The sequence below is a fragment of the Camellia sinensis genome, chromosome 4, assembly GCF_055761805.1.
Source record: "Camellia sinensis isolate YWXY chromosome 4, ASM5576180v1, whole genome shotgun sequence".
Lineage (NCBI taxonomy): Eukaryota > Viridiplantae > Streptophyta > Magnoliopsida > Ericales > Theaceae > Camellia > Camellia sinensis.
In genome coordinates this window covers 173,891,210-173,905,302 of record NC_138964.1, presented here as the reverse complement: position 1 = coordinate 173,905,302, position 14,093 = coordinate 173,891,210, and the positions used below count along the sequence as shown (strand labels likewise).

The 14,093-nt window shown below is 33.5% G+C and overlaps 2 protein-coding genes across 3 annotated transcripts; one reads left to right on the top strand and one right to left on the bottom strand.

The window, feature by feature from the left end:
* Positions 1–507: 507 nt before the first annotated feature.
* On the top strand, positions 508–4,255 carry LOC114293103 (putative oxidoreductase At4g09670). The gene is made up of 2 exons (XM_028237140.2): positions 508–1,097; positions 3,550–4,255. Exons 1-2 carry the CDS (start codon positions 555–557, stop codon positions 4,165–4,167), a joined length of 1,161 nt encoding a protein of 386 aa, XP_028092941.2. The 5' UTR covers positions 508–554; the 3' UTR covers positions 4,168–4,255.
* Positions 4,256–5,799: 1,544 nt separating this feature from the next.
* On the bottom strand, positions 5,800–12,345 carry ZFP4 (zinc finger protein 4). 2 transcript variants are annotated; one of them, XM_028237141.2, is made up of 2 exons: positions 12,005–12,345; positions 5,800–6,744 (listed from the first exon to the last, which is right to left on the bottom strand). In XM_028237141.2, the coding sequence occupies exon 2, from the start codon at positions 6,701–6,703 to the stop codon at positions 5,975–5,977; it is 729 nt and encodes a 242-aa protein (XP_028092942.2). In that variant the 5' UTR covers positions 6,704–6,744; positions 12,005–12,345; the 3' UTR covers positions 5,800–5,974. The 2 variants fall into 2 exon arrangements, with proteins under 2 accessions (XP_028092942.2, XP_082723084.1); XM_082866958.1 differs by having other exon boundaries at positions 12,029–12,337.
* Between the last annotated feature and the right edge of the window lie 1,748 nt (positions 12,346–14,093).

Here is a 14,093-nt window from a genome sequence, read left to right as displayed (position 1 = left end):
TTTATCTTACGTTGGTTTTTAAATAAAAATTTAAAAATGTGACTCACAAATTTTTTTTTCAATTAATATTTTTTTCAAATAATTTTTTTTTTCATTGAATTTTTTTTTTTAACTAATACTAACTGATGAGACAATTGGTAATGCTACTTTAAACCTGGGGATTGTAATTTCTACAATGTGAGAGGTGTCAATATAATTTACCCAGTGATGGCAAAATTAGTATTTAAAAAAATTAAATTCCTGAAGGGAGTAATCTGTAATGAAACTTTAAACCTCATGAAAGAGGATGTTATTTCCAAAAAACAAGGAGAACTATAATAAACATAAATGAGTAATGTTAAACACTATAAACTAATCCAATGATGGAGAATCTTCATGAAAACTTTTCATAATACTTCTTTTTCTTTTATGATACCTAGCATTATTGTAAATAAATATAAACCTCACACGATGTCAATGTAATTTATCCAAAAAAAAAAAATTATGGGCAGTTCCTATCCTTAAAAATTATAGGCTGAAACTATCCCACGTTGATTCTAATCAATGGTGCGAATATGCACACTCCCATTTCATATATCATATATCATTCCAGGGACCATGATTCCCATCACAGCAGCAGCCTCAGAAAAATGGGGGACGACAACATTCCCATAAATTTTGGCATCATAGGATGTGCTGAGATTGCCAGAAAAGTCTCCAGAGCCATCAATTTATCTCCCAACTCAACTCTCCACGCCATCGCTAGCCGTTCGATTGAAAAAGCGAAACAATTTGCCTTAAAAAATGGCTTATCGGAGACCGTTAAGATCTACGGGAGCTATGATCAGTTGCTGGACGATCCACGGGTTGATGCTGTGTACCTGCCTTTGCCAACTAGCCTTCATGTGCAGTGGGCAGTCTTGGCTGCTCAGAAGAGGAAGCATTTGCTGATGGAGAAACCGACGGCTCTTGATGTGGAGGAGCTTGATCAGATATTGGATGCCTGTGAATCCAACGGTTTGCAGTTCATGGATGGGACTATGTGGCATCATCACCCAAGAACTGCTAAAATGAAGGAATTGGCATCTGATCCTCTGCTTTTTGGACAACTCAAATGGGTAATTTTTGTTGTTTATTTTATTTAGGGCAAATTACATATACCTCCCTCGAGGTTTAGCTAAATTACAGATACCTCTGAGGTTTTAGAAATTATAAATAGCCCTGAGATTTATATTTTCATAACAAATTGCCCCTGAGGTTTATATTTTCATAACAATTTACTTCCTAATTTGTTATGCAAATAGTACCTTCAGAGCATGTTTGTTTTGAGGGATAAGAGGGTGGGATTGGACTATTAGTCCCACCGGACTAATAGTCCATTGTTTGTTTAAAAAAATTTTCTCCGAACTAATAGTCCCCCCGAACTATTAGTCCCACAAACATGGGACTATCCTATCCCATGGGGGGTGTGGGATAGAAACCATGGAATTGGTATCCCATGGGATTATTTTGTAAAATGTCCATTTTACCCTCCATGCTATTACTTAGTGAACAATTAGAAAAGGGTAAAATAGTCTTTTGAACATTTATAAATTATTTTTTTAGTGTTGTTAATTTAAAACTATATATTAAATAAAAAATTTAAATTATAAATTATAAATTAAATTTAATTAAAAATAATAAATTATAAATTATGGCCTTATAAATTTAATTTTTTTAGTGTTGTTAAAAAATTAAATTTACATATTAAATAATTTTTTTTTTAGTATTGTTAATTTAAAATTATTTATTAAATAAAAAATATAAATTATAAATTAAATTTATTTAAAAATAATAAATAATAAATTATAAATTATGGCCTTATAAATTAAATTTTTTTAGTGTTGTTGAAAATTAATTTATATATTAAATAAAATTATTTTTTTATTGTCGTTATTTAAAATTATATATTAAATAAAAATACAAAATATAAAATATAAATTTAATTTAATTGAAAATAATAAATTAAAAATTGTGGCCTTATAAATTAAATTTTTTTAGTGTTGTTAAATTATAAATTATAGATTATAAGGGTAAAATAGTCTTTTGAACATTTATCCTTATTCAGTCTGTCTAACCAAACATTGGATTTACTAAAAATAGTCCAATCCAGACATCTAATCCTATGACTAAACAAACATAGGATACAAATCAAATCCAACTAAATAGTCCCGGGACAATGTATCTCAGGACTAACAGTTCGATGGATTACAATCCCCCTTTATCCAGTCCGTCCAAATAAACACACCCTCAGGTATCTGTAATTTCTCAAATCTTAGGGGTATTTGTAATTTTACTAAACCTCGAGGGTATATGTAATTTGTCCTTTTATTTATTATTTGCAGTGTATTGCAAAATAATCAATCACTGATTCACTGATCATATTCAAGATTTGAGAGTATTGTCCACCTGAATGCTACCCTTTTGTGAAAATAGCTCGCCTATCTTGAATAATGCCACTGGTCTTTGACCTGTTTAGTTTTTTTGTTTTTAATAATTTCAAAATTAAATAACTATGGATAACTTTTTCTCAAATTACATTAAAGCATGCTCGGAAATCATATATTTTTTTATTACTAATATTTTTTTACTTGAATATACATTTGAAGAAAAAAAAAATGTAGTTTAGATGATGTTGTGTCAGGCTGATTAGCAATCGCATTTTAATGTAATTTAAGAAAAAAATTTATCCATACCCTAGTTATTTAAATAAATAAATAAATAAATAGAAGGTCATTTAGGTTGGCTCTATCAATTCCATGATTACTATTCTTATTGATTTGGAAGAATTATACAACATGTTGAGTTCGGGCTCGGGTAGTACTAAATAATTATTTATTGCGTACAAACTTTATTCATGATTTGCCCATTATTATAAAGGCCAGCTCCAAATTCATTTCCCTTATAATCAATTATGAGAAAGACGGATAGATATTCAAGGTGTTGACTTGGTGATCTGAGCCTCTACATCTAGTGCATCTCACTAGGAGGTTAGGAGTTTGATTCTACCCACATACCCAAGTTTTTTTCGTTCTTTTTGTTTGAGTGTTTTTTCCCAATTCTGAGAATTACTAACAGATAATAACTTAAAACTGTACCAACTAGCCTGCTTAATGAGAATTAAAAGGCATATTGATCACTTCATTGTAATTGAATGGTACCCACGTGTCAAAGAGTAAGAAGTGCATTAGAAATTGTTGGGGGTTTATTCAGCAAAATGGCAGCCATCTTACAAAATGGTTATTGTTATTATTGTTGTTAGATACTAAGATGCAATGTTTCTCAAAAAATTTTCGAGAATGTGTTAACGCCTATTTGTGCTGAATATCAAATGATTTTAACTTGAACAGAATGTTATGTAGATTAGTGATTAATCACACCATTAGTTGTAGAATTGGTCTGTATAAGAATTGTCACTTCATGTTCCACAGTGTTCTTTTCCCTAAATTTCACAGATATAACATGTACGAATTTATGATCAATGATTTGTTAACAAACACTTACTCCCACAACAATTCCTCTGTCCTGAAGATCCACAGCAGTTCAACGTTTACCAGTGCCCCAGAATTTTTTGAAAACAACGTAAGAGTAAAGCCAGACATGGACCCGCTCGGTGCTCTTGGTGACACGGGCTGGTACTGCATTGGAGCCATCTTGTGGGCAATGAACTACCAACTACCAACAACTGTAGTTGCTCTGCCTGCAACAGCTCGAAATTCAGCTGGAGTCATCTTGTCCTGCAGCGCCTCTCTACACTGGGACACAGAACAAATTGCCGCGACATTTCACTGCTCTTTCCTGTCACATGAATCCATGGACTTGGCCTTATACGGATCCAATGGATCGCTCCATGTCGAAGACTTCATCATCCCTTATGAAGAGAATTCAGCTTTTTTTGACTTCACATCGGGTGCTAAGTTTGTGGATCTCCATATTGGGTGGAATGTGAAGCCCCAAAGAGTTCAAGTGGCTTCTCAGCTTCCCCAAGAGGCTCTAATGGTCCAAGAATTTTCTAGGCTGGTCAAGGGCATTAGGGATTCTAAGAGCAGCCCAGATAGTAAATGGGCAAAGATTAGCAGAAGTACTCAGTTGGTAATGGACGCAGTAAAAAAGTCCATTGATCTTGGTTTTGAACCTGTTTGCTTGTAAATTATATGCAACAAATAGTGTACTAATATTCCAAAATTGAATAACTGAATGTTCCCCATGAGGGGAAGGTTCATATTGAAAATTATAATTCCATTTCATTCTAGCTCGTGCTTATAAAATAGGATTAATTACACCAATAGTCTTTAAAAGTACACCTATTGTTGCATTTTAATATTCAATCCGTACTACAAAATGTGAGTTTAAATGGTCCATATGCTCACACTGTACAAATTGATTAACAAAAGCTGAATGATCTGACAATCCTAGTTATATGATTACATCATCTTTGTCTTAAAATACTAGATGATAAGTATAATTTTGAAAATAAACTTCCATTTTTCCATTTTTTTAAGACAAAATCATGTTGATATGATTGTCAAATCAATTTGAATTTTTTCATAAATGATTTACACAGACGGCATAGGCATACAAAATAAACAACTCAAATCACTGGAGTGAAGTGAGGCCCATAATAGATCCCAAATGGCGGATTGCATAGTCTAGTCTAGTCCATTAAAATGAACTCGAGACAATTTTAATCTTTTTTGAAAATACAACTTTTACTTTAAAATGATAAAAAACAAGTCACGCTCATAATCTTTTGCTTTATTATAATGATGATATCCAGGTTTAGCATATCATTCTAGTAATTGGATTTTGTTGTCAGCATAAAAATATTATTATATTATTTTTTTTAATTACAGGATGGACGCGTGGTATTGTCTTATTCACTTCGAAGTTTAAAGAAGTTATGCAGAACATGTATTGTTGTCCTAGTAGTGGTCTTGATGTTCTTCCCTTGCTGAGGATCCTTTGTTTTTGTTGCTTGATGCTCTTCTTTGGGGTGTAAGTCTATGGACGTTGGTTTATTTAGTTAGTTGCTAGATTTGTTAGTTGCTGAGTGTGTTTGTTTAGCTTGGTGTTTTGCCTTTATCTGAGTGTGTTTGTTTAGCTTGGTGTTTTGCCTTTATCTTTATTTAGGTGTTTTGGTGTCATTGTCTCGCCAACTTGACTTGCAATTTGCTCTTGATTGGTTTGTTGCATATGCCAACCTTATTGTGATATTCTTCTTAAGCAATCGTATTCCAACTATATTGGGATATTCTTCTTAAACAATCATGCTTTTGTCCTGGCCATTCTTATTGATCTGATTTGATTGTATTTCTTGTCCTTCTCTATTCATCAATAAATCTTTTATTTTGCCCATTAAAAGAGAGTACAAAGTTGTGTGTAATCAGGCATGCCATTGTGCTTACTTTCATTTCAATGCTTCTTTCTTTCTTTATTTTGGGGCTTATTATTTTGGCATCCATTCACTAAATTATCCAAATTGGTTTAGACCGTGTTGAAGATTCATGCAACAACACATTGAATTGCTTGTTGCAAATCATAGATGTCGTAGTTTGTTAGCTCTTACCACCATCTTAGCAACGTGCTATGGCCTCATCATCCTCCACGTTTTAGTTTTTTAGCTCTTATGAGACCATTTCATACACCTTCCATACTATAACAACTTGAATGATATTCATGCACCAAAGCTACCTGAGGGAATGGCCAGAAAGAAGGAGAAAATAACACAAATAAGTCATATCAAACAGCATAATACTAATATATATCATAGCAAGAAGAGGATCACCAAATAAACCTTGTAAAAACCTTATCTTCTGCAAAAAACATACAAATCAAGATACAAAAGTGAAGGGGGGGGGGGGGGGGGGGGGAGAAACAGAACACAAGAAGTGTATCTTGCAGCACAGAGAAGATAAAATAGCAGAACAATGAAGCTGTTTGCAGCATAATAAACTAGTCAAAGTCTCAGTGTGAGATCTGGAGCAGGTTCATCTATGTCCACCGATGGACTTGCCTCGAAGAAATTTATATTTGGATGAGTGACTTGTTCTTCATCTATGTGTCGGAAGCTACCAGGCCACAACAGCTCGGCCTCTTCATCCTCCATGAAAATTGGATGACCCGTGTGCCCTTGTTCAAATCTCACACTGCTTCTAAAATCAAATGGCCTAACTTGTGGTACAAAGCTATGGTGCACCGAAGAATGTGCTTTGATTCCTAAGGACCTAAATGATGATGATCCATGGAGAGGCAGAGATGCCAAGCTGGCATACCTTTCCGAGAAAATTCCCATTCGCATGGCTTGTTTTGCCAGTGTTCTCTCTCTCTTGTGTGCGTTCTGGTGGCCGCCAAGGGCTTGTGAACTAAAAAATTTCCGCTGACAGTAATTGCAAGGAAAAACGCGTGGAAGGGCTGAAGCAGCAGTTCGGGATACAATCTCGTTGCTACTCTCACTTGTGCTTGATATTGAAATTCCTATTGAGTCCCTTCCTGCTAAATCATCATTGCTTGAGTTAAAGGAGAGAGTTAAGTCGAGGGAAATTGGTTCAGTTGGTAAGGAATTAGTGAGGTGGGGAGAGACGGTGAGGCTGTCCGAGATGGTTATGTTGGAGGCAACTTGGCTGCTGATGTCTGAGTCATTTTCATCGAATGTCTCTACTTCCAGATCAAAGGCTCGTGATTTCATGATTTGAATTTAATTTCCCTTGAAGGCTTTATCTTCTTGTGCTGCAAATGTGAGAAATGGGATAATTTAGCAAATCAAAATTGACAGTAATTTAGTGAAAGCAGAAAACAAAATTATGTGATGTGATATATGATTCAACGATCTATGATTTGTTCTAAATATTGATGAGGTCAAAGCATAAAGATTAAATTTGTAGCTTTTGGATGTAGTGTTAATTGGTATAATTAAGGACCAAGTTTTTCATTCACTTTGTTGATTTTTATTACATTACAAATATGAAGAGAAGTACACAGAAAATGAACAACACTACGATGCAGAAAATATATATAAATATATTCAAATCCATGGGGTTTCAAAAATTACATATCGTATATGCAATAGGAAGCATAGTGCTGCTTTATTCAACAACCTTAACATTGATGAACAATTTCGTTGCTAAAATTTCTAATAATTTCAGAGCATATGGGTCATCATCAGATCTTTCAATGAAAGAAGTCCTAAACTTAAATTTTTTTGTTAAATTTAAAATGCATGAAATTGGCTAGTGAAAAATCTAGAAATCCCCTAAATATTGATTTGTAATTATGTATCAATTTTAAGTAGTAAATAACAATCTCAATCAAACAATCAAGATAAATCGACACAAAGATTTTAACGTGGAAAAACCACAATTGGAGCGCCTCCAATTGTGATAAAAAACCACGGGTAAAAGCCACAAAACAATCTACTAAGAAGACATAAAGGAATTACACAAGTGTACTCTCAATTATCTAGCGAATCTACACTCGAATCGAACCGACCCCTATGTGCCTCTTCCAGCCCCGTCTTCACCTCGGAATTGTCTTACCCAACGTTGAATCCACAACGCCGATGTCGAATCACGACAATGAGTCACTTGGGAATCCACCAAAGCTTCAAGCCCAAATTCCACGGAATCCACCGAAGAACAACTCTCTCTTTTGTATTGAACGAAACAAATAATCCTTTGATGTGTACTTTTCAAACCAGATTTAAACTCAAACAAATATCAAAGAAACTAACAAAAAAGCTCCAGATGAAAACCCTAATGCACAAGAAGAAGATATGGAAGCTGTAACCCTAAAAATAGATGAAACCACATATTTACAGAAAAACTGATCTGCGATCTCCGCTCGAGTGCAAGAATGGCCGCTCGAGCATAATATTCTAACTCCCAGAACTTTTGCAAACAGGTCAAATTTCTAGAACCAAACATTCTTTGCTTGAGCGCACAAACGGCCGCTCGAGCGGACAAGCAAGTTCAACTATATTTTTGTTTTTTGCTTCAGGGGCGCTACCCCGAACCCGCCAAGGGGCGCTGCCCCCTAGACCCCTGCGAGCTGACCGAGCAGCTCGATCCCCAACATAGTCAGCGGAGTGGCAAACATGATAGGATTAAGATCACAAACTCCTCTGCACAGGCACAATTCGGGTTGGATTCGCATCTAAAACTCATAACTTCACTGAAATAAAAGATCAAATAAAATTACAACTGAAACGAGTTTTGTTAAATGGGATTGCCAAGAATAAAAATCTAACAGCTAGTATTCGATAGCCTCATCTCATGGCTGTTGTATGACTCAACACATATAAAACTTTAACTCTCACCTACATCTGTTACATTTTAAGCCTCAGTGGTGCCTCTTATCATTGGCTGCATCAAATTCTAGTCCATCAAGGGAAACTTCTTCCTATAAATCAGTAATTCATCTAATTCTGTGTCTTGCAACATTTTTTTTAGAACCATAAGATTGCTTCAATCATTTTCATGTCGCCCAAAAGGAAACATTTGTGTCACTCTCCCTCTTTTGATCACCGAAGACTGCTTAATAGGAGTGCGTTTAAGTACTTCTGTTCTTTCATAGCCGTGCAACTATTTCATCTCAAAATCTCCATCTAAACTATGTTCATTAATGAACAGGTCCTACCAAATTTTTTGGTTCTGTTAAATTATGCCTAATATTATGATTATTTGAATTCATCCTCCAATATGATTAATCTACCAAATCAGCTCACTGTAGATGCTACTGCACGATTCAGTATTCCCCTTTGATTTATTGTTTTTGTGATAGTTGATCCAGGCATCAACTCGAGACTCATTAATACTGTCTAACATGTATCCACAGCTATCTAATGCTAATATCAGTATAAAATGCTATTGACTCTCAAAGTTTGCAAAAAACACCAATCATTTTGAAAGATTAGAAGAACCACTTTTCAGAAAAAACTTTGCAATAGACTAAAATGCAGACATCAATTGTTAAACAACTACTCTGTAGGAAATTATGTAATGAGTTGTATTACAAACAATATGCTTGGTTGTCCACAAGGGATAACAAGAAATTGAAAAAAGAAATGTAATTCTAGATATGTAGTTCCATATAAAGAAAAGTACCTAATCTCTAGTTGATAGTACAGTTACACACCAAATTCAGAACCTCAATAGCATAAAATACAGTCCTTCAAGGGAACTCAATACAAGAGCAAGAACAAGTGAGACAAAGAATCATAATAAAGGCACAAAATCAAGCACAGAAGAGAGACAAATCAGAGAATAATCCCCTAGAGTCTTAATGATGTGTATGAGGGTGACCTGGAACATGAGTCAGAAAAAGAACAGTCCTGTGCCCAAAAAAAAAAAAAAAAAAAAAAATAGACTGGGCAACTTCTTTTTTACACCAAAGGACTAAAGCTGTATGCTAAACATTATGCTAAAAAAGGGAAGCCATTTATACATTAAGCTGATGACTAAGTAGCAAGTAAACATCAACCATATGTTGAAGATGCTGAAAAATGTTCTCCCTGTCTAAATTTTGAGTTTACAAGTGTAATGGCATAAGGAACTAGAAAATGAGTACATAATGCCTCGAGTCCTTCTAGTGCAAAGGGGCAGCCAATTTTGGAAGGGGTGCCGAGGGGTTATAATTATAAACACACCTAGGTCTTCCTCTTCAGCTGATGTGGGATTAGAGTCTCACATAGTACCTTTTTTTTTTTTTTTTTTTCGATCCACAAATGTTAGTTGTTAGTTGTTAGATTAGCACCTATGGGAGAAAATCCCCCCACCCTTGACAAAACACCTTAGTGTTTGCACTCCCTTAATTCAACTCCTTTAAAGGAGAATTGAACCTATGGTCTTGGGACTAAACTCTAAGGAAGGCATGATGGCCAACTAGGCTAGGCCTAGTTGGTTAGTCTCACATAGTACCTTACCCATCATCAAACTTCAATCTTATTGGAAGTAGTAACAATTGAATTGGGTGAAAGAATCTACAGAAAATATAAGTTCTTAATTGAAATTTTGGAAAACATTCATGATGCAACAAAAACAAATATATCCTCCCTCCCCAGTCTTCTCTCTCTCTCTCTCTCTCTCTCTCTCTCTCTCATTTGACCCAAAATCCAATCCAGACTTCAAACAATGCCTTCTACATGTGAAAATTCATTAAGCAGTTTATAATGAGTGAGGGGTAATAAAAAGATTCAGAGAGCTGAAATTTATTAGAAGAATATATCAAAAATTCAAATAGAGTTGCATGCAAGAAGCACTAATTTCATTTTGAGAAAGATTATTTATCACCGGATGTTTTTAACCAAATTTTTTCATCTCCTACGAATATCTATGCAATAAATGTCATTTATATATATGCATAACCCATTATATTTAAAACAGAATGAGACCTACCATGACACATAATCCACTATATTATATTCCAACAATATATAGGAAAAACTACTAATAAGTATCACTTTTTTGTCCAAATTACCATGAAGCCTTATCAACTTTAAGCTGGATAACTAAAAAGTCCTATTTTCTATAACTTATCCCAAATTAGGGAGTTTTTATTTCCACACACCCTTCCATCACTATTAATTTTTGCAATAAAAAGACTATTTTATCCTTAAATTTAAATCACAAACACCTCTAACATGAGCAAAAATGTCACTATTTTTTTTTGGGGGGGGGGGTCAAATGTCAAGGGTGTCCATGATATAATTTTCTCCATTGGAATTTGTTCACATGTCAAAGGGTAAAATTAGAATAAAACATGCTATTATGGAGTTTTGAACTCATTTGGGAGAAATTATATAAAATAAGACTTAATTGTCCAAATTAAAAGTTAATAGGACTTGATAGTAATTTGAAGAGAAAAGATCGCCTTATCGGTAATGTTCCCTAATACATATATATATATATATATATATATGTATATCCATATATATTTTATTTTTGTCCATTCCTGTAATTCCCAATAATGTAAGCTGCGACTCTGTATTGAATAAAGTTATAGGATCATTACCCTATGCAACCACTGGAAACCAAAATATAGAAAAGAGTTCCATAATATGTATATATATATATAAAGTAAATTATATTTTTTACACTCCATTTTACTTGAATTTTATTTTGGTATGTTATTATTTAATTGTAGCAATTAAGTTCTCAAGACTTCAATGATATTTGTGTGAAAAACAGAAGGTGAAAAGTATAATTTATCATATAATTTTTTCTTTCTAATACCCTTAAAACGTGCTCACATGCCCTCACACTTGTCCAAAGTTTTTTACCAGTTCGTCCACGTAAATTTCATCAGACACAACTCTCTTATATGTGGGAACCTACAGATTTAATGAGTTCACTTATGTTGTGTTTGGTTGAGGGATTTGAGAAGGAATTTGAAAAGGGAAATGGAAAAGGCAAGTGAAATATGAATATACCTATATTTCACCTAATTTCACCCACTTTTTTTCTTTTCTCTTTCAAAATCTCTCTTCAAATCTCCCAACCAAACACAATCTCCCAACCAAACACAGCGTTAGAGAGTGGTTATGTTCGGTTCTGTGATCGATTATGTGGACTTAGAATTATTCAAGTTTTAACAGTGAGTGACTGGAGAATTATAATGAAACATATGTTAAAGTTTGAAGATTTAATCAAACTGAAGTTTGGGAGAAAACTAGAAAGTGAAAAGTATAATATAATTTTCTCATATATACAAAGAAAGAAATAAGGAAAGAAAGATTAAGCATCACCATAACCATTTGAACAGAAGAAGATTTTAATAGAGGTTACAACACAACAACATAAGGTATTTGCGACTTTTTGAAATCTATAGAAGTAGCCAACCGCCAGAGAGAAAGGCTAAACACCATAAAAACTAAAGCCAAGAAGAGAACAAAATGAAACAAACAAACAGACTACCATAAACAACATCCAAATCAAGTGGAAAAAAAAAAAAAAAAAAAAAGGCAGTTTGGTGAATAGAAGATGCTCATACATACCACTTAAATTGTAGAGACACATACTTGCATCTGCCTAGTTTGGTGCAATTTTAGTACACAGCTGATCATCAGGACTTGTGAGAACTTAAGAAAGAGAAAAGGAAATGAAGAGAGAGAGAGAGAGAGGGAGGAGGAGGAAGGTGGGGTGTTGTGTTGATGTTTAATAATGGGAAAGCAAAGATAGGAAAGAGGAGAGTGGGGGGGACAGTGGTGGGATGTCAGAGAAGTCAGAGAAAAGGTGGTGTTGTGTTGGGATAAATTAAGAAGCAAAAAGAGGATGACATAATACTCTCAACTGCCACCACTGTCTGTTAAATTTTGGGCTCTTCCCCCAAAACAAACATCTGCTTACACAACTATGTATATATAACCTAAGGTGATGGCATCGTGGTTAAGGTTTGAAGATTAAGGATGGGTTTGGGATGTTCTAAAAAAATGTACTTTTTGATTTATTGGTTTATATAGATTGGATTTGGGTTGGGTTTGATGTGATGTGTTAGAGAGGTGATGTGATTTAAATAAGATGATGTGACTTAAATAGGATAGTGATTTTTTGACTTTTTGACTTTTTTGGCTTTTTTAGGTTATGCCAAACCAACCCTAAGTTTCAAGGTTATATGTTTAATTTTTTTTTTTTTTTTGGGTCAATCTCTTAGGTAAAGCATAGTTAGTTAAGAGGTTAGATTTTAAGTTGTCTAATCAACACTTAGTGTGGGTTTAATGCTCCTCGCTGTGCGAGTTCTGACTTAAACGGAACTTGTCTTGGGAGGTCAGGACAAATTTTCAGATTATAGTCTTCTCACTCAGAACGGCTAACAGAATACCCTGGTGATCTCTGTAATGGGCGATGCCTTGAACCTGTGAGAGGATAGAAAAAATTTTCCTGTAACAAAAAAAACTATATATATATATATATATATGTGTGTGTGAGAGAGATAGTAAAAAGCTTGGAACTCACTAATTGCACAAAAGTAGTAAAAAAATTATAAAATGTTTGGGATAAATTTAAATTTGGAAAATCATAAAGTGAAAAAAATAATATATTTTATTTTCATGAACTGCGGTGTAAGTTTCTCTTTTGAATATCAGTGGTGCTACATACCACTAAAAAGGGATCACTAAACTAGCTCTAATGAGCTAGCAGTGCTGAAAATTAAAAAAAAAAAAAAAACAAAGAGTAAAACATCACATCAACTGAGGCTACAGTATTTTTAGAGCTATTAGAGCTCAATATTTTAGAACTCTTAAACAATTTTCTTTGAATATAGTGCGAGTCTTTTTTATATGTTAAATTTGTGCACTGATTTCCATAGGCGACACCATTATTTTTAGATTGTGCTTTTTATTCACAATTGCCCCTTTAAATTTAATATATTGTTTTTGTTTTTGGTTATTTTTCTTATTTTGTAATATTATTGTTTATAATATAGTAAAATTTGTAATCCGTACTTGCTCAAAGAGACTACAACAATTTACACTTTTAGTGATCAAATTTGACGACTAAAAGAGATTTAGTTGCCAAAAGTTCAATTTTTGACTATTAAAAATTATTTTGATCGCCGTTGGTTCAAGTTTTTCCTACTAAAATATTTTAGTCGACGTATATTATTGTAAAATATTTTTGCTAAGTTTTGTAATCAATAATTGTAAAAGAATTGGTTCAAAGTACCTTTATTTAAATTGAAAATTAATTAAGAGAAATTTCAAATTTTAAATTAATGTAATAATTATAGAAAGCTCTTTAGATTTTAATAATATATAGTAATCTTATCCATTAAAATTAAGATATTCAATCTAATCATGTAATAAAAAACAAAGTCTAATTTCTCTCACTTACAATGCGATATGTTGAAAGCCATGACACAAAAAATTATGACCTAACTTATATGATAGATATAGGATGCAAAGCAAAATAAGCACTAGTCATTAGTCCCACAACAGATTCACACTTTCCACTTTAAAAGTGTTTTGAGATGACTCCACAGTGCATGCATGCCCATGTATGCCGACAATAAGCCTCATTTAAAAAAATAAATAAATAAATAAAAAGAAGATAAATTATAAATACATTTTGAGAGAATTTGTTTAA